Source organism: Leopardus geoffroyi, chromosome B2, assembly GCF_018350155.1.
Source record: "Leopardus geoffroyi isolate Oge1 chromosome B2, O.geoffroyi_Oge1_pat1.0, whole genome shotgun sequence".
Lineage (NCBI taxonomy): Eukaryota > Metazoa > Chordata > Mammalia > Carnivora > Felidae > Leopardus > Leopardus geoffroyi.
The window spans coordinates 142,607,443-142,635,029 of NC_059332.1; the positions used below are offsets into that span (position 1 = coordinate 142,607,443).

At 39.9% G+C, this 27,587-nt stretch overlaps 1 protein-coding gene across 3 annotated transcripts in view; it reads right to left on the reverse strand.

Annotated features, from left to right (window-relative positions):
• Positions 1-27,587, reverse strand: part of SERAC1 (serine active site containing 1) — a 66,516-nt gene that overhangs the window by 17,383 nt on the left and 21,546 nt on the right. For 2 of the 3 annotated variants that reach the window (XM_045500160.1, XM_045500161.1), the window contains 7 exons: positions 27,201-27,337; positions 25,926-26,015; positions 24,497-24,628; positions 22,454-22,575; positions 21,269-21,397; positions 9,511-9,624; positions 7,346-7,508 (listed from right to left, as the gene is read on the reverse strand). In XM_045500160.1, the coding sequence (XP_045356116.1) occupies positions 7,346-7,508; positions 9,511-9,624; positions 21,269-21,397; positions 22,454-22,575; positions 24,497-24,628; positions 25,926-26,015; positions 27,201-27,337 (887 nt within the window). The remainder of the gene's footprint in view (positions 1-7,345; positions 7,509-9,510; positions 9,625-21,268; positions 21,398-22,453; positions 22,576-24,496; positions 24,629-25,925; positions 26,016-27,200; positions 27,338-27,587) is intronic. The other variant, XM_045500162.1, reaches the window with a different exon arrangement.

A 27,587-nucleotide genomic window follows, 5' to 3' on the forward strand; every position in this document is an offset into this window, starting at 1 on the left:
AAAAATAGCACTTAATATTCAAATTCCCACTCTAGCACTCCCATCATTTCCCAGTTCCATGTATATCCTCAGAAGTAACCATGGTTAAAAGTTTGGTGAACACCCTTCCAAACCTTTTTAAAAAATTCAGTCACATACCTATCATTTATACACATACACTGTGGCTCTACATGCATTTTTTTTTTCCTAAATGGAATCTTACTATTCCTACTGTTCCATGACTTGATCGTGTACTTCAGCAATGTGTCTTGGAATGCTCTCCATATACATCAGCTTTACTCTTTTTAACTATAGCATTTAACATGGATGGAATATACCACTGTTTATTTAACCATTATTCCTACTGGCAGACATTTGGGTTGTTTCCATTTTTTCCATACTGCAAACAACTGTCTGATAAACATTTTTATATACAAATCTTCAATAACACTCATGAGTATTTAGGTAGGAGAGTCCTTGTAGTATTATTACTATTTCAAATGGTATATACATTCTTTTAATAGGTACTACTAAGTACCCATCGAAAAACTGAATCAATTTACATCCCCACCAACAATGTACCAGAGGAGCAGTTTTCACACACCTTCACCAGCAGTGGATATTATCAACATCTTTTTAACTTTTGTAAATCTGGATGGTAAAAAGCTATAGATCTGTGGGGTACCTGGGTGGTGCAGCTGGTTAAGTGTCCAACTCTTGATTTCAACCCAGGTCATGATCTCACAGTTTGTGGGACTGAACCCCACATCGGGCTCTGTGTTGACAGCGTGGAGCCTGCTTGGGATTCTCTCTCTCCCTTTCTCTCTCTGCCTATCCACCATCGCAGGCACTCTCTTTCTCTCTCTGAAATAAACTTAAAAAGAAGTTACAGACCTGATACTATTAAGATTTACAGGGGCGCCTGGGTGGCTCAGTCGATTGAGCGACTGACTTCGGCTCAGGTCATGATCTCACGGTTTGTGAGTTCAAGCCCCGCGTCGGGCTCTGTGCTGACAGCTCAGAGCCTGGAGCCTGCTTCTGACTCTGTGTCTCCCTCTTCTCTCTGCCCGCTCATGCTCTGTCTCTCTCTCTGTCTCAGAAATAAACAACAACAAAAAAAAGATTTACACACACGCGCGCATGTGCACACACATACACACACGAAGAGGTAAAGCTACAGGTACCTCAAGAAAAAATAAAACAGGGTAGGGCAGCAGAATTCAAACTGAAATATTCAGAAATAATGGGAGCTGAGCAAAAAGAAGTATAGATAATTCTTTGAAAGGTTTAGACATAAAATGGAAGAGTAGAAGAGAGGCTGAAAAACCAGGGGGATGGGGTACTGAGACTAGTTTGTCACATTGCCCCCTAATGTGTGTTGATTGGAAGGGTCCTGTTGAGAGGGAGCTGCTGACCACATAGACGAGAAAGGCTAGCAATTCCTGAGACAGTGAAAGGAGCCAGGAGCCAGGCACAGTTAGAGGTCTCCTAAGAGATGTCCCTTCTCCTATTTTCAAGAGCAGAAAAGGAGAAGGCGGGTTTGGTTTTGGTAGTGGGAAACTGAGGGAAAATTCCTTTCAGGGTTTCAGCAGTCTCAATGAAGTAGGACAGTCCTCTGCCAAGAAGGATAGAGTATATGAACGGGTTGAGGAAGGTGGAGGGGGCTTAAATAGGTATTGCTAAGCATATTAAGGCCTGCTGAGCGATACTGAAGATGACGACCCATCTGCCATGAGTCTATGCTCAGCCACAGAAGAAGCGGACAGTAGGCTTTATCTAGTGTTGGGGTCTTGAGCAAGGGTGTGCTGAAAGAAGGGGAGGGGAGTTCCGGGGCATTGAAGAGTGTGTTACGGAAATGACAGACCACGGAGCATGGATATGCTGGCTCAGGAGTGAGGTGAAGAAGAAAGAGGACTGACGGGCTGGGAGAAAATAAAGGGGTCAGGGAGATAGACTCCTGGAGAGAAGAAAAACAGTCCCTGTGGCAGCAGGTGCAAACACAGGCTTGAACGAGAGGAAGTAGTGCTCACAAGTGAGTCACTGACTTGTTAAGTGCAGCGGTTTCAGGCAATGACAAGGACAAGGTGTGGCACAGGAACAGAGTGCTAGACAATCAGGAGCAGAGAAGGAAGTCGACAGAGATGAGAAGGGCAAGGGACTGAGAGACCAAGGCGTTTTGTGGACTGTCCAGTACAAGTTGACATCACCAGAGAGGACTGAGGACTTGGGGTAGAGCCAAGTGTCAGTTATGGGAAGAGTGTGGGTTTGTTTTTTTAATAAAATACTGATTTGATCAAGGCTCTATACCATTAAAGAAACTGAAGATAAGTCAATGGAAATTATCCAAAGTAAGACACAGAGAGGAAAAAAAAATATCTGAAAAGAAATCAACAGATTCCCAATGACCTGTGGAACAGAATCAAGAGGTCTCATATATATACTGAGGCCCCAAAAGGAGAATAGACCAAAAAGGGACAAAATATATATATATATTTTAAGATGCACTGGTTGGAAATTTTCCAAATCTGATCAAAAACATCAACCCACAGATTCAGTCAGCTCAGTGGAAGCATAAATATAAAAAAGGAACCAAGCACTTCAGAGTCAAACTGCTAAAAACCAAACATAAAAACTTCAAAGAAGCCAGAGAAAAAACGACAAGTTACATACAGGAGAATGAAAATGGGAATGAGAGACTTCTCATCAGACAGTGGTAGTTAGGAGAGAATGGAATGACATTTTTAAAGTGCTGACAGAAAAAATAACATACTGCCAACAAATAGTTCTTTATCCATGGAAAATCTCTTTCCCGGGATAATAAAATAGAGGCGAAGTAAAAGACTTTCAGAAAATGAAAGGTGAGAGAATTTGTCCAGCACACCCCGGTCTTTAGGCTGTAGGGAAATTGTATCAGATGTAAATGTAGGAAAAGAAGGAAGAGAGCGGACTACTATAAATGTGTAAATAAACAAAAATCACTTTCTTTTTTTCTTATAGTCTTTGACTCTTAAAAAATAACAACAATGTATCACAAAGTCTGTAACATAATGGAGGAGTAAAATATATTAAGACAATACCAGAAAGGATGGCAAGAGGTGGGAAGTGAACTATACTGTGGTAAGAATCTCACACTATAGATAAAGCGGTATCATATTAATTCAAGATAGACTGTGATAAGGATACCATCAAGGAAAAAAACACACAAATAATAATATATAAAAAGCAGAAACAGGAGAAAGAACAGAATGTAAAAGATATTCAAGTAACCCAAAAAAGTCAGTAAACAAGAAAAAAAGGAAACAATACTCATAAATACATTAGAGGTAACAAGACAAAACACCCCTATTAAAAAAGATCAAGCCGGATTTAAAAAAAAGATGCACCTCTATGCTGTCTATAAAAGATGTACTTACTTTTAAAGTCACAGAGAGATGCTCAGTCAGTTGAGTGGCCTACTTCAGCTCAGGTCATGATCTCAGGGTTCGTGAGTTCGAGCCCCTCACTGGGCTCTGTGCTGACAGTTCAGAGCCTGGAGCCTGCTTCAGATTCTATGTCTCCCTCGCTCTCTGCCCCTCCCCCACTCACACTCTGTCTCTCTCTCCCGCTCAAAAATAAACATTTAAAATATTAAAAAAAAATAAAGTCACAGAAAAATGAACGCAAAAGAAGGGGAAAAGGAAAAGATAAAAGATAGGGCTGCAAACAGCAAGCATAAGAAAAAGCCAGAGTGATCATCTGGGAAATGAAAATCAAAACCACAATGAGGTATCACCTCATACCAGTCAGAATGGCTAGAATCAAAAAGACAAGAAATAACAAGCATTGGTGAGGATGTGGGGAAAAAAGGAACCTTCATGTACTGTTGGTGGGAATGTAAACTGATGCAGCCACTGTTGAAAACAATATGGAGGTTACTAAAAAATTAAAAACAGAAATACCATATAACCCTTTAATTCCACTACTGGGTACTTATCCAGAGAAAATGAAAAAACTAATTCAAAAAAATACAAGCACCCTTGTTTACTGCAGCATTATTTACAATAGCCAAGATATGGAAAAAACCAGAATACATCAGCAGGTAAATGGATAAAGAAGAAGGGGTTTGTGTGTGTGTGTGTGTGTGTGTGTGTGTGTGTGTGTGTATGTGTGTGTGTGATCGACTATCACTCAGCCATAAAAAAGAATGAGATCTTTCCATTTGTGATATCATAAATAGACCTAGAGAGTATTATGTTAAGTGAAATAATAGTCAGAAAGTGAAACACAAATACCATATGTTTCACTTATATGTGAAATCTAAAAAACAAAAACCAAAAACTCTCATAGAAACAGACCCATAAATACAGAGAACAAACTAGCAGTTGCCAGACGAGAGGAGGATGGGGGGATGAGCAAAATACATGAAGGAGATGAAGAAGTAAAAACTTCCAGGTATAAAATAAATCAGTCACAGGGACAAAAAGAACAGCATAGGAAATATGGCCAATGATATTATAATAATGTTGTATGGTAACAGATGATAACTACACTTACAATGGTGAGCACTGTGTAATGTATAAAACTGTAGAATCACTATGTTGTACACCTGAAACTAACATAATACCGTATGTCAACTATACTTCAATAACAAAATTTTTTAATTCTTCTTGGTTTGAGAGAGAGAGAGAGAGAGAGCATGTGCGAGCAGGAGAGAGGGGCAGAGAGGGAGAGAATCTCTTGTGGGGCTCGATCCCACAACCCTGGGATCATGACCTGAGCCAAAATCAAGAGACAGATGCTCAACCAAATGAGCCATCCAGGCACCCCAATAACAAAATTTTTTTAAAAAGAAAAAGCCAGTGTGGCTATTTTGATACCAGGTAAAGTAGACTTAAGGAAAAGGAGTGTCACCAGTGGTAGAGACATCACTTAATAATAAAAAATAATTTGCTAGGAAGAAAAACCTGGTAGAACTACAAGGAAAACAGACATTCACAATTATAGTTCAACACATCTCTCAGTAATTCACTGAGAACGAGACCAAGCTCAATGAAGATCCAGAGAAGATGTGAGCAATGCTATGGCTTCATTGTTACATACAGAACACTTCGCCAACAACTACAAAACACTCATTCTTTCCAAGCGCACACAGAACATGCATCACGACAGACCACAAAACAGGCTATCAAATAAGTCTCAGTAAACTTCCAAAGACTAAACTCTTACAGGGTATGTTCTCTGAACACATGGACTATTAAATGAGAAATCACGGACATATGATATCTAGAAAATCCTTAATACTTATAAACTATGCAGCACATTTTTAAGTAACCCATGAGACAAAGCAAAAAATCACAAGAAAAAGTAGAAAATATTTCAAACTGAATAATGATGAAAATACAGTATATTCAAAATTTGAGGGATCCATCTAAAACAAGTTAGAGGAAATTTACAGCTTTAAATACTCGTATTAAAAAATAATTGTAGTGATTTGAAAACATGTCTTCAAATGCTTTGACACTATTGTCCATCAAGAGGTCATGAGTCTAAACCCCTTCCAGAGCCCTTCCTCTTGAATATGAGCTAGCCTTAGTGAGTAGGTCAGAAATTACTCCCAATGCTTGCTTATAAGAGGCAAAAAAGAGCGTATGCCTGGTCCTCTCTTGAGACATTTGCTGTTGAAACCTAGCCACCACGCTTTAAGAAACCCCAAGCTGCACGGAGAGGCGCATGTAGGAAGGAGCCAATGTCCCCAGCGCCAGCTGGGCTCCTGCCTGACAGCCAGTACCAGTATGCAAGCCACGTGAGGGACAATCATGAAAGTGTACCCTCCATCCCGCAGCCGAGCTGCCCCAGTTAGTGCTGCATGAAGCCACAGAGGCTGGCCGAAGTTTCAGATTCACAAGGAAAATATAGGACTACTATTTTAACCAATGAATTTTGTGTTTGATACACAGTAATAGATGTCTGAAACAAGAAGAGGTTAAAATTAGGATCTAAGTTTCTACCTTAAGCACCTAAAAAAGTGGAGCAAATAAAGCCCATAGGAAGTGGTTCTTTATAGAAAAAGTTTGCTGATCCCTAAATGAGACTTCATCAAATTAAAAACTTTTATTGATCAAAACACTCTTAAACGTAAACAAACAAAAAAAAATAGAGACTGACACAAGAAAAAACGTAAACTCAGTCTCTAACAACTATGAGCATATGCATGTATATGTGCACATATGAATGCATACTTGTGTGTGTCCTGATATTTACCACCTTGCTTTTTCCACTGAAAGAGCCAAGAAGCGAAGACACTCCAGGAACAATAAGCACACCGAGCACCCAGATCCTGGTCTCTAAAAATCAATCTGCACTAAGATCAATCTGCACTTCTCCTCAGAGGAAGGAGCCTGGAACATCTTGTTATTCAGACAGTAATAAGGAATGCCTCCCCAGACGAGGTGGGCATATTGCCAGGACACAGGGAGCCGGTTTGTCGGGCTCCCACTGACCAAAACCGAAACAATCTGGCATCTAATGTTAAGTACAGTAATAAGTTATAAGCCATTAAAAAAAAACAACCAGGAATCCATATGCCCATACTGATGGGGAGGGAGAGAGCGAGAGGGAGGGACAAGAGGGAAGAAAGGGAGACAGATGGAAGGAGAGAGAAGGAAGGGCTCTTGCTTACAGGGAAATGCCAAATGCTGAAAAGTACACGGGGAGGGCGTGCTGCAGTTAGAAAATCATCATTTTGCAACCATCATGATGAAGACTGGATCAGGCAGGGGAGTTCAGTAGATGAGGAGCTGGATATCTGCATGGTCCTAAGTATCTCCCCACAGTCAGTTGATTAGTTGCAAGGGGGAAAATCACTAATTATACTGAGTACACGTACTCTGGGTCAACCGAATCCTATCAAAGGTGGCCATTAGATGGTCGTCAAGGCAAAAACTGCTCTCCTCTGACCGCACACTGATGATCTCAGGTCTGTGGTACACAAGTCCCAAGCAATTCCATGCCCCTACTAAAACGATATGCTCTAAAGACCCATAACTAACCCTAAGCGAAGTGTTAAGTCTATTAAAAGATTAATGTACTGTGGGGCGCCTGGGTGGCTCAGTCAGTTAAGCGTCTGACTTTGGCTCAGGTCATGATCTCACGGCTCGAGTTTGAGCCCCTCAGCAGGCTCTGCCAGCACAGAGCCCAGAGCCTGCTTTGGATTCTGTGTCTCCCTCCCTCTCTGCCCCACCCCTGCTCGTGCTCTTGTCTCTCAAAAATAAACAGTAAATAAATAAATAAATAAATGAATAAATGAATAAAACGATTAACGTATCATGAGGGGTGGAGGTGGGAACAAAGGATCGGATCCAAAATACTCAGTATATAACGGTGTTACCTGAGTGAACTATAGTAGAATGAAGATGTTCATTCAAAGCCATGTTTCCAATGATACGCATTATATTTCTCTGTATTTTGGGACAATCCTTGTGAAGTTGGTACAGCCTCTGAAGTAGTTGCAAGCCTCCATTTGCTTCAATTTCATCACAGTGTGTGGGTATCTAGCACGATAAATTAATGAAAGCTCACCGTATGTTGCACAAATTCACTAGCGAGGTGACACAACATGCTGACGGCACAGCTAGGGGCTCCTGCTCAAGGACAGAGACCCAGAGAGACCACCCAAAACTCTCCTCGCAGCTCACTTAAATAAATAAGCAAATTCCTATCTATGCGGGAGGTGCTTCAAAATCACTGAAAAAAATTAAGGTGCATCTCACCAGGGCTTCTGAAATGTTTACTCTTACTCTGCTTAGCTCTTGGTGGGATGTAACTTGACAATGTCATTATTATAGAATTGTTTCAATTTTTTTATCTTAATTTTTTTCATGTTTATTTTTGAGAGAGAGAGAGAGCGAGCGAGCACAGGAGAGGGGCAGAGAGAGAGAGAGAGGGAGAAACAGAATCCAAAGCAGGCTCCAGGCTCCAGGTTCCAAGAACCATGAGATCATGACCTGAGCCGGTCAGACAACTAACTGAGGCACCCCAGCACCCCTAGAATGGTTTCAATTTACAGTGATACTTTGACTGGCTTGAAACTACCTTAAAAAGATTCTCTAACCGAGAAACCTGCCACCTGATAATGGGAAGAAAAACCCCATTCAAGTGGCAGCTTTTGCTTCTGCAAACAAGAACTCCCAGAGAATGGCACCATGTGCCGCCCTGCACACCAGCCCACACAAGTCCACAGGTCTGGGGTTCTCCTAAAACTCAGGAGTCAGAAACATTTTTTAAAGAGAAAGATCAAATGATAAAAATAAAAAGGAAAGAAAGGGGATATGAATTTTTAATAGAGAAAAGGGATAAAATACAGCCAAAGGAAATACGTAATATTATGGAAAGGCGACAGTATTGACCAACAAGCCCTCACAGTGTGCCAAGGTCACCGGCATGACCTTGGCCTCTTCCCATCACTAGCTGTACTCACTGACATGATGCTGTGTCCTGTATATGCAACAATTTTCATTCTCTAAATTTTTACTGAATTTGATCACATTTTAAGTGCATTTAAAAGTATGCCCTTTAGACATATGTCAGTGAGATAATGTAATAAAGGTATTCCACACACTGTACTTTCTACTGAAGACAGATCTAATGCTTCAGAAACTGATCATAAGCTACAAAACCTCTAGCACTATTTTCCCATGTGCCCTTCTGAGCTACAACACTAATACCTCTGCTTTGTACGCAGTTCCTAACTCCACTGGTGGGAACTAAAGATGACCAGAGACCACTATGCTCCTGAGCCGTGTCTAATGGTCCTCAAAATTAAACTGGAAAGTTTAAAATCTCTAGGATGGAGTTTCTCACGATGCGGGATGAACTACTTCCAGCAGCCTCACCGGCGATGCCCGTTACAAACACAAACTCCCGGACACCAGCCCACAACTACTAAGTTGAAGCTGCTAGAGGTGACCAGGAAATGTGCGCTTTCAAACATGCTTCCTGAGTGGTTTTTATGCATTCATGTTTGAGCATCACGAAGTCTGTTGCTCTTTTCTTTTAAAATCAAACTATGATGATGACAGAAAAGTTGTCACACATGCCAAAAAACTTAAAAACCACTAATATAAGCTCTGTTTAAAATTCAAGAGTATGGCCATCCAAATGTTTACCTTTTTTCTATATTGGCTTCTTTGGCAGATGTTTTACTGGAAATTAACTACCTGGTAATATTATTTATAAAAAAGATCTGAGAAAGGTAGCATAAGATAGCGTAATTCAAAGGTCAACGCCATATTTAAACAATGGGTTGCTTTCTTTATGTGCAATTAAGATTAAATCCATTTTCAGAAATACTTGGCAAAAGGAAATACATGTATCGGTGCTAAGTCATGATTATCAATTCTACAACTAAATGGGGAAAAAAGAAAATTTTTAAATAAGCAAAAAGCTTCTTTTCTTTTATAAAAAATGAGGATTATTTCGCTTGAATGAACCATGATGCACAATTTTTTTACTGCGATCATAAAAAGTAAACCACATTTTGAAAATGCAAGTTACCTCAGAATGTTTAACCAAAGCTTCTAAACAGAACATTTCCACTGTAGCTGAAGGAACTTCTCCAAAACTTTCAGCATAAGGAAGTCCATTTCCTCCAAAACACCATAAGCCACCCTGAAAGATAATTAAAATGTTTACTGAGAAGAGTGACTCATATTTTTTGTTTGACACACACACACACGAAAAAATCCCTGTATTATACACAACCTATTTTGGAAGCTGAAAGGGAACTAGTTATGCAAGTTGTTGCTTACTAGAACAGAAAACATAAGGGATCATTTCTAGAGGAGGCGATCTTTGCATCTTCCTTACTTCTTCCTTCTGTGTCCTCTTCTCTCAAAGTATGAAGACTGACACACAATTCTTTACCAAGTAAGAAAAGCCTAGGGTTGACCATAATGTTCTACTGTCAGATGATGGTAGTGGAGTCTACCTGAAGTCTATTAATCAAAATAATAAAAAAGAGAAAAGGCATTGCTAGAAAAATATAAAATGAAGACAATGACAATGATCAGAGAACTTTTAACTCTTCCTAAACTGAAATTCAAGATCATATGGAAGAATAAACAGAAGGGTTAGGAAAACCAGAAGACAGGAGTGTGCACTAGCCCTAATAGCAAAATATAAGAATAAACTGGGAAAAGAAAATTTCAGCTATCATCACAGGTCAAACGCTAATGTCACTAGTATGCAATAATCCCCTACAAATCAGTGGCAAAAATATCAACAATGCTATGGAGAAATGAGCAACAGTCATAAACAGAAAGTTCCTAGGAAAGGAAATCTACGAAACAATGCCCAACACAACTTATAATGAGAGGCATGTGTGGCAATGCTCATGAGAAAGGATAGTTTTCATCTATCAGAGGGGTGGGGGAGCGGGCATTCCCATCACCCTGCAACTTTTACGGAGGACAACTTAAGGACAGCTGTCTAAATTACAAGCACTCGTGCCCTTCAACAATCCAACCTAGAGAGACACACATAGGCAGAGTAATACAGGTACAGGTTTGTTCACGGCGACAGTCTTTGTAAGCACTACCTACTGCCATCAACAGAGGGCTGGTTAAGTAATGATGGTACCACTGTACAATGGAATGCTATGATAATATAAAAATTTGGGGGGCACCTGAGTGGCTAAGCTGGTTAACCGTCTGACTTCAGCTCAGGTCATGATCTCATGGCTCATGAGTTCGAGCCCCACGTCAGGCTCTCGGCTGTCAGCTCAGAGCCTGCTTCAGATCCTTTGTCCCCCATCCCTTCTGCCCCTCCCTCTCTTTCTCTTTCAAAAATAAAATAAACGTTAAAAAAAAGAATATAAAAATTTTTGAGTCTCCTCGTATACTGGCATATACCAATCTCCAAGATGAACCCGTAAGTGAGAAAAAGAAAGGGCAGAAGAATGTGTACTGTATGCTATAATATGTGTAAAGAGTATGTGTAACTGTGAACGGGTGTGCGTGTGTGAGGGAGACAGAAGGGATGAAAAGAAGACATTACTGCATCTCCTTTGAAGTGCTTTGTATTTGCACGAGGGGCCATAACTGTGCATACAGGCCACCTGCTGGCAAAAGAACTCAACTACAAGGTAATGTTTTTCAAAAATGTATATAGAAAGCCCAGTGTTTCCTATAGGAAATATAATCCATAAGTTTCTCCATTTTGAGTTAATTTATAGGGCTCATGGCTCAGTAAATCCAGTAAATATTCAAAATGTTTGATCATTCTATAATTCTTACTCATGCCCTCCTCTCTTGATGTCACATTCTGTTTTTCCAAGTTTAAACATGCTTAGATCTCAAACGTTTATGCTACTTAAGTAGAGGCCTGGCAAGGGACTAATTCATTGAGAGTCATTCTCTCCTCTAGCAGGGATAAGGGTAAACAGTGAACTGGTGGGCTTTGGGGGATGGAGAACTTTTCTTAAAAGATTTACCACCACAACCTGCCTCCCCCAAATCCTTCTCCCTACCACACACCCCCAAATCACCTGACCTCTTTCTAAGCTAAATGCTCCAAGTAAATAAAAAAGGAAAAAAATTACCTAGGATTTTACGTTTCTCTTGATCATTTTCTAAGTGGGAAATAAAAATACAGTTCCAATTCCAACCTCATTAGCAAAGCTTCTAAGTTATTTATGAACTGGCAGATTGTGTGGCAGTTAAAAACACAAGAAAAAGGAATAAATAAAAGGTATAAACTTGTGGTGTGAGCATATGGAATATATTCTAATTCTTAACATGAAAATAAACATACCTAGGTTACTGCTGCTTTATCACTAGATTAAGACAGAGCAAGTTTACATAAATTCGTAAAAATTTAAGAAATGCCACACATCAAATTCTGTAAGTGCAACCAAAAAACAATTTCTTAAGAATAAAAGAAATGCAGAGGAAAAGAAAGAGAGTGACAATGTTAAAAATAAAGGGTAAGGTATAAAAATCAAAAGGCAAGTAAGTAACAAAGCAGAAGAGGGATGTCAACTAATAAAGTTACTAAAGAATTTACATCCATATTCTATATTAGTCATAAGTGTAACAAAGAATTTTATGTATCATTTTGTAAATATCATACTCAATTTGAGACACAACATTACTCTGGATTAACATGGTATTTTTCAAATGTATCTCAACAAATTTATAATGGCCAAATGATTTCATACATAATAGACACCTTGTTACCATATAACCTATGCTCCTTTTAAACAATATCCTTATAGTTATCTACACTTTTGTCTGCCATGCAAAAATACTTTGACTCATAACAGAAATATACCAGCTGTTATTTAAGCATATATAAATTCGTGCACAGCTGGCTCCCTTAGCAATGTCATAATTCATTCATCCATTATTCCATAAATATTTTGTGAAAACATATTGTGTGGGAGGCACTGTATTTGGTACTAGGGACATTATTATCGACCACTGGAAGGGAGTAAGACAATTAAATAAGCAAACAGATAAATATACAGCATAATTACACAATGGGATAAATGCTACGAAGGGCGATAAATGCACTAAACATTTGAGATGGAGAGGAAGGTCTCTCTGAGGAGCTGACAAGCTGAAGGATGAAAAAGTGGCCATATGACAAGCTGGTGGCAGAGAATCCCGGGCAGAGAGAACTCGAGCAGGTAGCGAGTTTAAGGAACGGAGAGTGAGGGCCAGCGTGGCTGGAATACAGTGAGCGTGAGGGAGAACGAGCAGGAGGGCAGGGACGGTCAGAAAGGTAGTGAAGAGACAGATGTAGGCAAGCTGCCAAGAGATGTGACATCTGAAAACAAAAGGAGAGTAGGCAGATCACTGCCAGGATGGGTGGAGAGCAGGGGGACAGAGAGTCTTGCTACTGCTTCTTATTGTGGGACCCTCTGTTTTAAAGTGTGTAAAAGCTAATCCCTGGCATTTCTGCATAAAAACGGACAACCTCAGAACTCTGCAAATTATGCAAACTAACTGGGCTTAGAAATGGTGTGTTTAGGGGCACCTGGGTGGCTCCGTCGGTTAAGTGTCCAACTCTTGATCTCGGCTCAGGTAGTGAGTGATCTCATGGTTCGTGAGATGGAACCCCGTGTTGGGCTCTGAGCCGACTGCACAGAGCCTGCTTGAGATTCTCTCTCTCCCTCATTCTCTGCCCCTCCTCAGCTGGCACTGTCTGTCTGTCTCTCTAAATCAAAAAATAAACAAACAAACTTTAAAAAAAAAAAAAAAGAGAGACGGTGCATTCATTCTAAAGCATGAGTTGCAGACCCAGGGTCATTCTTAAGGGCCTGGAGTAGACAGAATTCAGGGTCGGTAGGGTGTATGCTTGGAGAAGAAAAAGTTACATCTTTATCTTCCCGACATCTAACGGAAATTTTGTAAACACAGACAATAAACCATAGTAATGGTAACAATCTGTGTGACTCTGTCGGCAATAGAGAGTACAGATATTTTCGTGTTACATCTCATTTGTGGTAGCTCTCTGAGGGAAAGAGAGAGAATCCCAAGCTGTCTCTATACTGTCGGTGCAGAGCTCGACACAGGGCTTGATCTCATGCTCGTGAGATCATGACCTAAGCCAATACCAAGAGCTGGATGTTTAACCAGCTGAGCCACCCAGGCACCCCAAAAGTTAAAGTGTTTTAAAAATAAACTTCAACTTTCCCACTTTACAGGTCTCTTCCTGTTATTTAATGCATGAACAAGAAATACATGATACCAAAATTATTTTTGGTAACAGTATCCCATATAATTGGTTTCTTTTATAATCCTGTGCATTGAGTTTTATGCATCTACAAACAAGTTCACAGACTTTACTAAATCACCAAAGGGGTCCATGGCGATTAACAAAGGTGAAGAAGCCATGCCCTGGAACCCAACAGCTGTGTGGGACACCTGCCAAGGCTGCGTTACCTCAGTGAGGAGGCAGTTTCGTATAGAAGCAGCGTACTGTCCCTTGAAGGGTGCTTAGAGACTGCCACAAGGCAGGTCTGACAGATCTCTAAAAACCAGATGGACACCCCTCCTACCTCTTCACTCCCAACTTCTTGGCAAGTAAAAAATCTGAGAAGCCTGACTAGACAGGGGTAGTGGGAGGAGAATAACTGAGATGGAGTTGCTTATTGGTCTGATGAGATAGAGCTTTAGAAATGAAATTAAATATTTTTTTCAACATTAAATTAATTAAAGAAGTACAACTTTTTGGTTAGGTTTATTCCTAGGGATCTCACTGTTTTTGTTGTAAATGTAAATGGGATTGATTCCTTAATTTCTCTTTCTGCTACTTCATTATTGCTGTATAGAAATGCAGCAGATTTGGGGCGCCTGGGTGGCTTAGTTGGTTAAGCGTCTGACTTCAGCTCAGGTCATTATCTCACGGTTTGTGAGTTTGATCCCCGTGTCGGGCTCTGTGCCGACAGCTCAGAGCCTGGAGCCTGTTTTGGATTCTATGTCTCCCTCTCTCTCTGCCCTTCCCCACTCATGCATGTGCTCTCTCTCCCTCTCTCAAAAATAAACATTAAAACAAAAAAAAGGATTGCAACAGATTTCTGTACGTTGATTTTGTATCCTGTGACTTTACTGAATCCGTGTATCAGTCCTAGCCACTTTTTGGTGGAGTCTTTTGGGTTTTCTACATAGAGTATGTCTTCTGCAAGTAGTAATTTTACTTCTTCCTTCCCAAACAAACTTAACCAAAGAGGTGAAAGACGTGTACTCTGAAAACTATAAAACACTGATGAAAAAAATTGAAGAGCTCACAAAGAAAGTGAAAGACATTCCATGCTCGTGGATCAAAAGAACGTTGTTAATATGTCTATACTACCCAAAGCAATCTACACACGTAATGCAATCACTATCAAAATGCCAACAGTATTTTTCACATAGTTAGAACAAGCAACCCTTAAATTTGTATGGAACCACAAAAGACCTCAAATAACCAAAGCAACCTTGAAAAGGCAAAGCAAAGCAACGCAAAACTAGAGGCATCAAAATTCCGGACTTCAAGTTACGTTACAATGCTGAAGTAATCAAAACAGCATGGTATTGGAACAAAAACAGACACGTAAACCGATGGAACAGAATAGAGAACCCAGAAATGAACCCACAACTATATGGACAGCTAATCATCGACAAAGTAGGAAAGAATATCCAGTGGGAAAAGGGCAGTCTCTTCAACAACTGGTGCTGGGAACACTGGACAGCGACATGCAGAAGAATGAAAGCGAACCACTTTTTTATACCATACACACAAAAAAATTCAAAATGGGTGAAAGACCTAAGTGTGAGATATAAAACCATTAAAATCCCAGAGGAGAACACAGGCAGTAACTTCTTTGACATCAGCTGTAGCAACTTCTTACTAGATATGTCTGCTGAAGCAAGGGAAATAAAAACAAAAATAAACCACGAGGACTTCATTAAAATAAAAAGCTTCTATACAGCAAAGGAATCAATAAAACTAAAAGACAACCTATGGAATGGGAGAAGATATTTGCAAATGACATATCTGATAAAAGGTTAGTGTCCAAAACATATAAAGAACTTATCAAACTCAACACCCAAAAACCAAATAATCCAATTTAAAAATGGGCAAAAGACACAAATAGACATTTTTCCAAAAACATCCAGATGGCCAATGAAAAGATGATACATGAAAAGATGCTCAACATCAAAACTACAATGAGATATCGCTTCACACATGTCAGAATGACTAAACTCAACAACACAAGAAACAACAGGTGTTGGTGAGGATGTGGAGAAGGAGGAACCCTCCTGCATTGTTGGTGGGAATGCAAATTGGTGCAGCCAATGTGGAAGCTAGTATGGAGGCTCCTCAAAAAATTAAAAATAAAACTATCCTACAATCTAGCAATTGCACTAGTAGGTATTCAGCCAAGGAATACAAAAATACTAATGCAAAGGGATACATGCACCCCCATGTGTACAGCAGCATTATCTACAATAGCCAAATTATGGAAACAGACCAAGTGCCCATCAACTAATCAATGGATAAAGAAAATGTGGTGTGTGTATATATACATATATATACACACATACATAAATACGCATATACACGTGTGTATGTACAACGGAATATTACTCATCCATCAAAAAGAACGAAATCTTCCCATTTACAACAACAGGGATGGAGCTAGAGAGTATAATGCTCAGCAAAATAAAGAAGTCAGAGAAAGACAAATACCACTCCTGTGTGGTATTTAAAAACCAACACAAACACGTAGAGGAGGGTAAAAAAAGAAAGAAAGGCAAACCAAGAAACAGACTCTTCACTAGAGGACACACTGGTGGTTACAGAGGGGAGGTGGGTGGGGGGGATTAAGGAGGGCGCTTGCTGTGATGAGCACCTGTGAGGTATGAAGGGGCTGAATCACTACACTGTACACCTGAAACTAGTATTATGCGGTATGTTAACTAATATTGCTCTGTATGGTAACTAACTGGAATTTAAATAAAAACTCTTTAAAAAAAGTGTTCAGAGGACAGGGAGGCAAATCAAGGTGAAAGCAGCACCTTCCAAATGAAAAATCAAAAGTACTTCACTAATCACAAAGCATTCATTTTTTTTTTAAGTACCAGAAACAATTTCTTTTTGAAATTTCTACTGAAAGGATAGATCTATGTGTGCATGTAGTCTGCCCAGCAGAACGAAATGTTTTGAGTAAATATCAGTTTCATCATTTCCACTGTGATCTATGATACCTAAATATACTGATTGGAATAGAGTCAAGTCAATGCAGTTAAAAGGTCACATGAATTACTTTTTCAGCCATCACTTTGTTTAGGGGAAGATTTTGTTTAAAATAAGCCAACTGAGGGGCACCAGGCTGGCTCAGTTGGTGCGGCATGTGATTCTTTTTTTTTTTTTTTTTTAACATTTTAAATTTTTTTTTTTTTCAACGTTTATTTATTTTTTGGGACAGAGAGAGACAGAGCATGAACGGGGGAGGGGCAGAGAGAGAGGGAGACACAGAATCGGAAACAGGCTCCAGGCTCCGAGCCATCAGCCCAGAGCCCGACGCGGGGCTCGAACTCACGGACCGCGAGATCGTGACCTGGCTGAAGTCGGACGCTTAACCGACTGCGCCACCCAGGCGCCCCGCGGCATGTGATTCTTGATCTTGGGGTTGTGAGTTCGAGCCCCAAGTTGGGTGTGGATATTACTCAAAAATAAAATCTTTAAAAAAAGAAAATAAAATAAGCTGAGATGGAGGTGGGGCATCTCAGATGGCAGGAAACCTACATCATCTCCAGGGTAGTAAATATCAAAGAACACATACACACAGTATATGTTAATTATGAACGCGCATAGGTACACACACACAAAATCCTAGGGTCTTTAAACTGCTGGCCAAGGCTATGGCTTCTGGGCAGAAAGGAGGTGGCATAGTATATCAAACTACTTTCTCTCTCTTGACTTAGCAAAATGTTAAAAAATGCTATAGAAGGTGACAGAACACTATAGAAGTTAGGATGATGTTAACTCAATAGTAATAAGCAAAAGAAAATCTATTGTGCTGAAAAAGAACATCAGGCCAGGTACCAGGAGCTCTGGCATGGGGACGAGGAGAGGAGTGACGATAGTGGGGACAGAGGTCAGTGGGACACCTGTGGCAGAGAGCAGGGAGGCACATCCACCCCATTGTGCTTACTGCCCTGCTGATAACAGTCTGGTCCTGGCAAAGCTCAAGCTATCAGAAGCTGGACAAGACGTGCTGAAAGTGAGGCTGTGCTCCCTGCCTCCCAGATGAAAAGGGAAGCCTGAGAACGGAGAAGGGTCCAGATAAGGAATTACTCAGAGTGAGAGGTGCATGGTCTTCAGGACACCAGCAGCACAAGCAACAAAAGACAAAAACACACAAATCGGACTTCATCACCATTAAAAATGTTTGTGCTGCAAAAGACACTATCAGGAAAGTGAAAATACCCAGTTTGGGAGAAATATTTGAAAATAATTTTTATCCAAAATATACAAAGAATTTTTAGAATAAAAAGACAAGTAACCCAATTAAAATATTAGGCAAAGGATTTAAACAGATATTTCTCCAAAAAAAAGTATATAAATAACTAATAAGCACATAGAAAGGTGCTCAACATCATTAATCATTAGGGAAATGCAAATCAAAACCAGAATAAAGATGTCACTTCACACATAACGAGATGGCTGTAATAAAAAACATAGGTGGGGCACCTGAGTGGCTCAGTAGGTTAAGTGACCGTCCAACTTCAGTTCAGGTCATGATCTCGCAGTTTGTGAGTTTGAACCCCACGTCAGACCACTGTGCTGACCGCTCAGAACCTGGAGCCTGCTTGGGATTCTGTGTGTGTCTCTCTCTCTGCCCCTCCCCGACTCACACTCACGCATGCGCTCTCTCACTCTAATAAATAAACATTAAACAAATTAAAAAAAAAAAAGATGGGTAACAAGTGTCGCCAGTATGTGGAGAAATTAAAACCCTCATACATTACTGGTGGGAATGAGAAATTATGCAGCCACTGTGGAAAATGGTTTGAAAGTTCCTCAGAATTAAACAAAGAGTTACCATATGGACCCAGGAACTCCACTCCTAGGTAGACACCCAAAAGAATTAAAACCATATGCCCACACAAAAACTTGTACACAGATATTCATAGCAGCATTATTCATGATAGCCAAAAAGTGGAAACAACCTAAATATCTATCAGCTGAGGAATGGATAAACGAAATGGGAGTCTATCCATACAATGGAACGTTATTGGCCACAAAAAGGAAAGAAGTACTGATACGTGCTACAACGTGGATGAACTTTCAAAAGTCAGACACAAAAGGTGACATATTGGTAACATACTAGATGGTACCCCTTATGTGAAATGTCCAGAACAGGCAAATTCAGAGAGAATGGGAGTACATTAGTGGCTGGGGCCAGGGGCAATAGAGAGCGACTGCCAATGGGCTCAGACTGCCCTCAGGTGGATCAGAGTTGGGAGTCTGTTTAGGCTACTACCCTCAGGACACCACGCTCTGATTCACTTGGATGAAGCCTCTGCTGCTTACGCCAGTTATTTACATCCAGTGAACGGGCCCACAGCTAAAGCAGTGGGAGGAGGGGATGCAGGGGGAGAGAACATAAACCCTTCAACCAAAATGGCTTTTCATGTGCGAGGCAGTCTTACTCCAAAGGTGTGGGGCGCCCTGCGGAGCACGTGGAGAGCTCCGAGGAGATGGCACGCACAGCTGAGCCCACCGATCGCCACTATGCAAACTTTACACCCTACTGTCCCTTTCCTGTCAACTTCCTTACCATTCCAAGGGGCAGCCACTCTGATAAACAATGGCCAGTCCATGCCCTGATCATAAAGAAGGGCTCAGACTCGACATGTATGGGAAGCCATTTGGAAGGCTTAATGCAGGAACATGAGTGGATCGAATTCATGTTTTTGTAAAAATCACTCTGGCTGATGTGAAAGCGCAGAACTGGGGAGACAGGTAAGGAGCCTGCTGTGGGGTCTGAGATGATGGAGATGTGATAAGGAAGCTTTCTGGATCCAGCAAGATGGCGAACTTGGCTTCTAAGTGAATCCCTCCCACTACAAACATGTAGAAATGTCTGATGAAATGCAATACAAAACTATTTTAAAACATAGCCAAGTTCTAAAGAAAATGGGAAGAAGGAAGAAAGCAGAACCTCTGCGAGAACTGAAGATGGAACTCGCAGCAGAAGTGGGAAGCACAGGACTGCCGAGGTAAGATGCCTGCAGGCTCCTCAGATGGGATTTTCCTCGTTCAGTGCAAGTGATGTGGTTTTGGATGTCACATTCAGTGGGAACTAGATCTGGGATCCCTTTAGAAAGGCAGAGCCCTGAAAGTTTGCCTCCTCCAAGAGAGCCTAAAAACCCTACTCACCAGCCTATGGAAGCCTGTTTCTGTTTGGGGCTGTGGATGAGAAATTAACCCCAACACTAAGCCCTCTACAGATGTATCTGAATTTATACTTCCTATGTGCCACAGGAATCCCAAACCGGGGAATTCATATCAAACTAGTCCAGTGACAGTGAACCTCCTGGGGTATCCAACAGGGCCAAACACAAAAACTGCTCTGCGGGGACAGATTTACAATCCAGGGTGCTTGGGACTCACACAGAAAATGATCCACTCAGCTAAAGACAAGCTCACGGTAAAAACACATGACCCATATTAATCCACAATCCAACATAAGAGTTGATGCCACCACAGACAGGAATTAACACCTCAATGAACTTAAAATAATAGGAGACTGAAAGAGATTCTAAAATTATTTAAAAAATGAAAGCAAGAACAGAAGTCAAGATGAAAGAACAGGACAGTCTGAGAAAGAGATGACGGTGGCCAGGAGAAGGTGGCTACACTGCAGACAGTGAGACAAATGGACTCAAGCTATATGTGAAGGGACAGCTTTCAGGAACCACAGACTGGCTGAACATGGAAGGAAGGAATCAACAAGAATTCCTAGCCGTGGGGCGCCTGGGTGGCGCAGTCGGTTAAGCGTCCGACTTCAGCCAGGTCACGATCTCGCGGTCCGTGGGTTCGAGCCCCGCGTTGGGCTCTGGGCTGATGGCTCAGAGCCTGGAGCCTGTTTCCGATTCTGTGTCTCCCTCTCTCTCTGCCCCTCCCCCGTTCATGCTCTGTCTCTCTCTGTCCCAAAAATAAATAAACGTTGAAAAAAAAAAAATTTTTAAAAAGAATTCCTAGCCGTTAGCTTAAGCAACGACCTGTATGCTGCCCCATTTACTGAAATGGAAGTAGAGGAGGAAGAAGAGCTTGTGGAGAGACGGTGGGCTGAACGTGCTGAGTTTGGGACTTGGATTAGACATCCGAGCAAAGACATCAAGCAGGAAGTTGAATATTCAAATCCAGAGCCTGAGTTAGAACGTAAGAGTAGAGAAATCACTTTAGGCATTAGGAGCATATAGGTGATATTTAAAACCTTGTAAATTACTATCTATTTATTCTTTAAGATTTAACTTCAGAGGCACCTCCATGAAGCCTTAAACGACCTCTTAAGCACAGTGAAAGGCTCTGGAAGTAACCTGTATCTCTCTTACACACTCTGGGACTTTGTTTATTTACATGTCTCCCCACCATCTCTAACACCTGGCCCAGTGCCTGGAATACAACCAGGAATCACCATGTTTATTCTGTTCCTGGACAGACGACTCTTCTAGGGTTCTGAATGCTGGCCCCGGATCCTAGAAAGGGTGGGCGGGCACTCCAAAATATTTACTCAATGAATAAATGAGCTAACCTTCTGAGCAGCTAGACTTTGACTGCTTTCACTCAGAGCTAAAGATGTGAAATACTGGATACACTCATCTAGCTCCGTTTGAGGTAAAGAAGCCAGCAACTGTCTGAGCTCTTCTTCAATGCAAGTATCCTGGAATAAAAGGAGAAACAATGCCCCATAGTTAAGCTCAACAACAGAGTACAACAAAAGTACCCAAAGAATCAAAACAAAACAAAACAAAAGAGCAGAGATAAATTGGTGCTTTTAGTCTTGAAACGCCATCACCCACCCAGGTAAATGAGCATCACTTAACTTTGAGTTCTGGACTTCCGTGTCTGCTACCTCAGTCCAAAAACTGCACAGTTTAGCTCTCGATTTAAAATGGACTGTTATACTCTTTATTCTCCTATTATGCTCTTGCTTCTAAAATCCAGAACTCATTAGTCATTTTCTCTAATAACTTACATTTAGCATATTAATTTTTCTAATTTTCAACAACTGATTGCAAGTTTTCTGATTTTCATTTTCTAGGAAGGCCTAGAAAAGCTGCTCAAGAAGCACACTCTAATACCTATTAGTGGTTAGTATTTAACAACTATGAGGAGTACTACATTGATATCTACATGTAGTGGTTAGTAAATATCTATGCAAAGTGATACATTAGTATCTACATGTGGTGGTTTTCCAGGGGCTGTTTTGAGCCCCAGGAAACATTTAGCAATATCTTCAGTTTTGGTTGTTACAGCTTTGGGGATGCTACTGGCATCCAATGAGTAGATGCCAGGGATGCAGCTAGACACCCTATAATGTACAGAACAATCTTCAACAACAAAGAATTATTCATCTCAAAATGTTAGGAGTGTTGTGGCTGAGAAAAACTGATCTACAGCAATATTAGAACAAGTGACCAACTCATCGATGTTAATAGGCTATGAAGTTACCATCTGGTGTCTAGAGACTTCCAATACCCAAAAGGGAAAATAACACAAGAGAAACAACATCTCCTGATAAACCAGGAAATCTTGGTATAAAAACTACAATTTCAGGTTTATATCTAGTTCACCTGCTTGTGAAAAGTAGACAACAAACTGGTGGGTTTTTGTTTTTTTTTCAAACTACTTTTTGAAAGGTTACTCTGCACCCTTCAGAGTGAAGATGTGATATGTTAATTTATTTTTCACTCACTGGATTATTTTATTTACTTACTTCATTTAAAGATGGCAAAGGAGGTGGTGGCAGGAAAAAACGAAGATCACTCTCTTTGCTTCGTGCCAAACCGATAAGAGTTCTCAGATCACAGGCTTGAGCAATTATCCTATACTGGTAATCTATTGTAAAAGTATGTTGTTAGCACCCAAGTTGGCTTATAGCTGTTTCAAGAATTAAATAAACAATTTAATTTTTAAACTACAAGTTTATGATTCAAAATTTTCCAAGTCTCTGTTCACAATGTCAACTGCCTTTACAATACCAGTAAGTCAGATGTCCAACATTTCCAAGACTGACCTCACAATTCTCCTCAACATATATGTAGGCATATCACAATCTAACTAACCTTTTGAAGAACTGAACCTTAAATGTGAAAATCGATAGGTCAGAACCAATTTAACTTTTTTTTTGTAATAATTCTAGTGTTTAAAAACTGTTTTGCTCACTACTCAAAAAACCTGAGGTTGCATTGAGATCTACTGTCCCTGATACGGGATGGTGCTTTGGCATTACATGATGTCCATGAATAATGTGAGGTTCCAGATGGTGGTACTTTGTTTTAGTCTTCATGATTTCACCACTCCATCCTTTATGTATTGCCCTGAATGTTTGTGTCCCCCCTCCCCTGATACATACATGGAAACCTAAGCCCCCATGTCATGGTATTTGGAGGTGTGAAGTCTTTTGGGAGCCCTCATGACTGGGATTACTGCCCTTACAAAAGAGACCCAGAGAGATCCTTTGTCTCCTCCGCCCCGTGAGGACACAGTGAAAAGCTGGTCATCTATGAACCAGGAAGCACACCCTCACCAGACACCAATCTGCTGGCCCTCTGATCTTATATTTTCCAGCCTACAGAACTTTAAGAAATAAATTTCTATTGTTTATAAGCCACCCAGTCTATGGTATTGTGTTACAGCAGGCAAAATGGACTGAGCTATGTATTGTAAACAAAACTGCAACCCTGAAGCAGACATTATTTTTAATAATGGGTGAGTTCTTCAAGATCAAGTGGGGAACTTTTCCAAAACCTACATGCTAGGGCTCCAACTCTGATTTTTCTGATATAGTAAATCTGAAATGGAATCCTGGAAGGTAGATTTTTTTCTTAAAGATTTCTATTCTAAGTCTTCAAAGTAAGTTTACATTGTACGTTATTAAAATTATACCCACCAATCAATTAATTAGGATGTATAGAGGCAGATATCTTATTCTGACACTTTTCTTTGAAAACATTATTTTTTATTTAATTGTTTTAATTAACTTATTTTTGACAGAGAGAAAGAGTGTGTGGGAGGGGCAGAGAGAGACGGAGACAGAGGATATGTCTGATAGCACTGGGTCCGAAGTGGGGCTCAAATTGATGAACTGAACTGAAGTTGGACATTTAACCTACTGAGCCACCCAGGCACCCATAACATTATTCTTTTTTATTTACCCCTTTTTATAAGATAACTCTACTAAAAAAGTACACTTTAGTCACTGTAATCAGAGCAGATCTAAACTCTTGCTTATGTACTTATACTGCAGAAGATGCAGTTGTTAAATACAAGTAAATATTTTAAATCTTCCTTTAAAAATACACACACACAAATCAGGTACATTTAGCCAATTATTAGTATTGGAGCCAAGCAGATTGTCAAAGTGAAAGCAAATATAACTGTATGGTACAGCGAGTGATTAAAGTATGTCATTAAACAGGAACTAAAAGAAGATCCAAATACAACATTAGGCTATAGCTAATCGGTACCAAGAGTTTCTCTAATCAAGCAAAACTTCATTCTGGTAGAAAGTTACACAAATAGATAGATCTTCCCCAGTTTTGAGGCTGTTCTTAACCAACCTTATCCGGCTACCAGGCCAGCAGGCTTCCTACTTTCTCTATCACCGGAGTTTCTTTCAAAAACTTTTGCAAATAATTTTTGTATATATTAAGGTATGCTGAATTATTTTCCTTTCCTAGCATCTCCTTTCTTTCCCTTTATACCAGAGGTCAGGCACGAGCTGGTGGCGGGGCAGGTGCACAGAGGGGCTCATTACCGTGCCAGTGGTGGGTCTCCGACATCTCCTGTACGGCCTGCAATCGCGCCGTCCGGTCCCCCGACTGGCTCTTCCTCAGGAGCAGCCACACAGCACATTCATGATCCTCCACATCGATGGTACTAAAAGTGTCTTTGTGGAAAGAAAAAAGAACAAGACCACGTAAACAGTGTGAACAGTTAAAACATTGTGTTCCCTCGCTTATTTAAGATGGTAGTTTGCAAGGATTTGAAATCCACAATAACGGAGTAAAATCCATTTCCAGGTATTGATAATGACTGTCAGGGTTGTTCTCAGTTCTGCCATAGTATTTTGTTATATTTATTATGTATGTTATTAGGTCCTTTTGTTTTATATACTATGTTGCTTTCACAAAGTGGTCTCTTGTTCTTTTTCCTTAAAAACTTTTCTATATCAAACATATAGAATCAAATACACTCACATCCATATGTTTACCACAACTATATTTAATCAATTTTGTTATTTTGCCATATTTACTTTAGATGCACGTGTGTGTATTTTTTTCTAAACCATGTGAAAGGAAGCTGCAGACGTAACATTTCACCCTTTCTCAGTCAACCCGATCTCCTACTAAGCCTGCATTCTCCTATATACTCACGATGCCATTATAACACCCAAGAACACTAAAACAAAAATCTTCCAAAACCGTCTAAAATCCAGCCTATCGCCATATTCGAATTTCTCCAAGTGTCCCCAAAATGTCTTCAGAGCTGTTTTTTAAAAACCGGGATTTGATTAAGTCTCTTTAGTATCTTTTAATTATTTTTTAAAAAATATTTATTTATTTTGCGAGTGAGCGAGCAAGGGAGGGGCAGAGAAAGAGGGAGGCAGAATCTCAAGCAGGCTCCATGCTGCCAGCGCAGAGCCCAACACGGGGCTCGAACCTACAAACCGTCAGCTCATAACCTGAGCCGAAACCAAGAGTCAGACTTGACTCACTGAGGTACCCAGGCACCTCTAGTATCTTTTAATTCTTAAAAATGTTCTCACCTTTTTCATGATGCCAACTTTGTAAAGAGATTGAGTAAGCTCTTTCATAGCTAACTCCACAGTGTAGATTTGCTTGATTGTAAAATCTACATTATTGATGCAATTTCTCATGATCAGAAAGCATGGGAGTGATTTTCTAACAAATTTAAAATTTTGAAACACTCACCAAGAGAAAAGGATATATTTAGTCTCAATATTCCCCTACAGCTATCTAACAACAAAACATCCACAAAGTGGAAGGAAGAAAACTGTCCATCAAGCCCTTAAAATTAAATAGAGCCCAAGAGAATAATGTCACTCAACCTTCCATGTCTATAATAAATGTCAGTATAAGAGATGGGGAAAAAAGATCTCAAGTTGATCACCAAATGACTTTCAGATACTGATAAAGATTCCAAGTTAAATATTTGGTACCTACCGGCAAATGGGCCCCGCAGTATCTTGGCTGATGTTGCCAAAACTTTTCTTACTGCTTTGTGAAGCTCTTTTCTTGCCTGGTAAGTGATTCCTAAAATGATTACAAATTTAGATAAAACCAAGTATATATGCTTAATCCTATGCTCTAATACTTCAAAGAGAAATATATAAGCTACAAATTTTTTGAAAAACATAAAATAGCATTTTTCTCTTTCATTATAACTATCAAAACAACTAAAACCATTATGCAAACACAGAACACTAGATTCCAAAATAAGACTTCTCTCCAAGTCAGGAAAAAAGTAAAAAACTAAACAAAAACAAAAACACTATCTAACTAAAGCTAACAAAAATCCTCACATGCAACATAGGTTTAACTACATTCAGGAAAATGTCCCTTAACAACAGCCCTTCTCAAACTGAAATCTGGGGATACCTTAATGAGATTTATCTTTGTGATACAGATAAATTGTAAACTATAAAAATTATCTGTGTAATTGAAATTGTAACACATCAGGTGAGATAATAATAAATACAAACAGGACAGAGTGGTGACACAGACAGCTACAGACAGGGAAAACCAGAACCTGTCCCACTCAGGGAACATAATGTACTACCAGGCATGATTATTCTGGCCAACAATGTAGGAACAGGCAGCTGTAAGTCAAGTGTAGTGACTCACCAGGCTACCCATATCTTGATGAAAAGATATGTATGCCTCTGCTCTAAAATTTCATGTTCACCAAACAACTGTCTGGTTACTAATTAGGTTTCCATGTGACCTAAATATGGAGAACAGGAATGTTCTGACTAATAAAGACAGGTTTTCCAGCCTCTGTGACAGATTTTTTGCCCTCTGTTAATAAGTTGGTATTCACATTTATGAATCCATGAGATGATTTTAGTTTGCATGAATAAATTCCTTAAAGCAGAAATATATCTAAGTAACAAAAATCATATTTTTATACTTGCCAAACTGAGGGCCAACCTCTGAAATGATGACCTTCACTACGGTGTGGAATTCCAAGGTTAGACTAAAATAGCCAGCTCGTCTTCATGTCATTTAGTTACAGAAGAATTGCAAACCAAATTAAATTTGGAAGTCAAAAATCTGGCCTTCCATTAATCTTTAGGAATGTGGTTTCTTACAGGATTTGGTGATTCTTAGAATCAGCTGAACCTATCTTGTTAATATTGTGTTTTAAACACTCATCTTAAAATTTAATAACTAGCTTCCATTTTTCACAAAAATGGGATTACTTTACCATAAACTTACCATAATTTTCTCTTTTATCTAAAGAAACTGTGTGCAAATATATGTATGACTTCATTTTTTCTCTTTCTACTACTTGAGTATCTAATGTCAAAGACTTCTTCAGAGCCAGAACTTCATATGTAAGAAATAAAGAACCGCTTAAAAAGAAACAAGAAATTCATCATAAATACATGATGTAAATGTAACATAAAAGTCACTTTTTTTTTTTACATGACAGAATAACAGAATTATATTGGTTATGGAGCTCATCAGATTATTGAGTATCACATAAACTGAATGGCCCAACCTGTACAACAGCCCAGCTCCTGAACCAGTAGATTGAGAAGACTATTTCCTATAAGTGGTGAAAAAAGGTAAAAGGGCAGAATTTCCCAAAATAGGATGGGA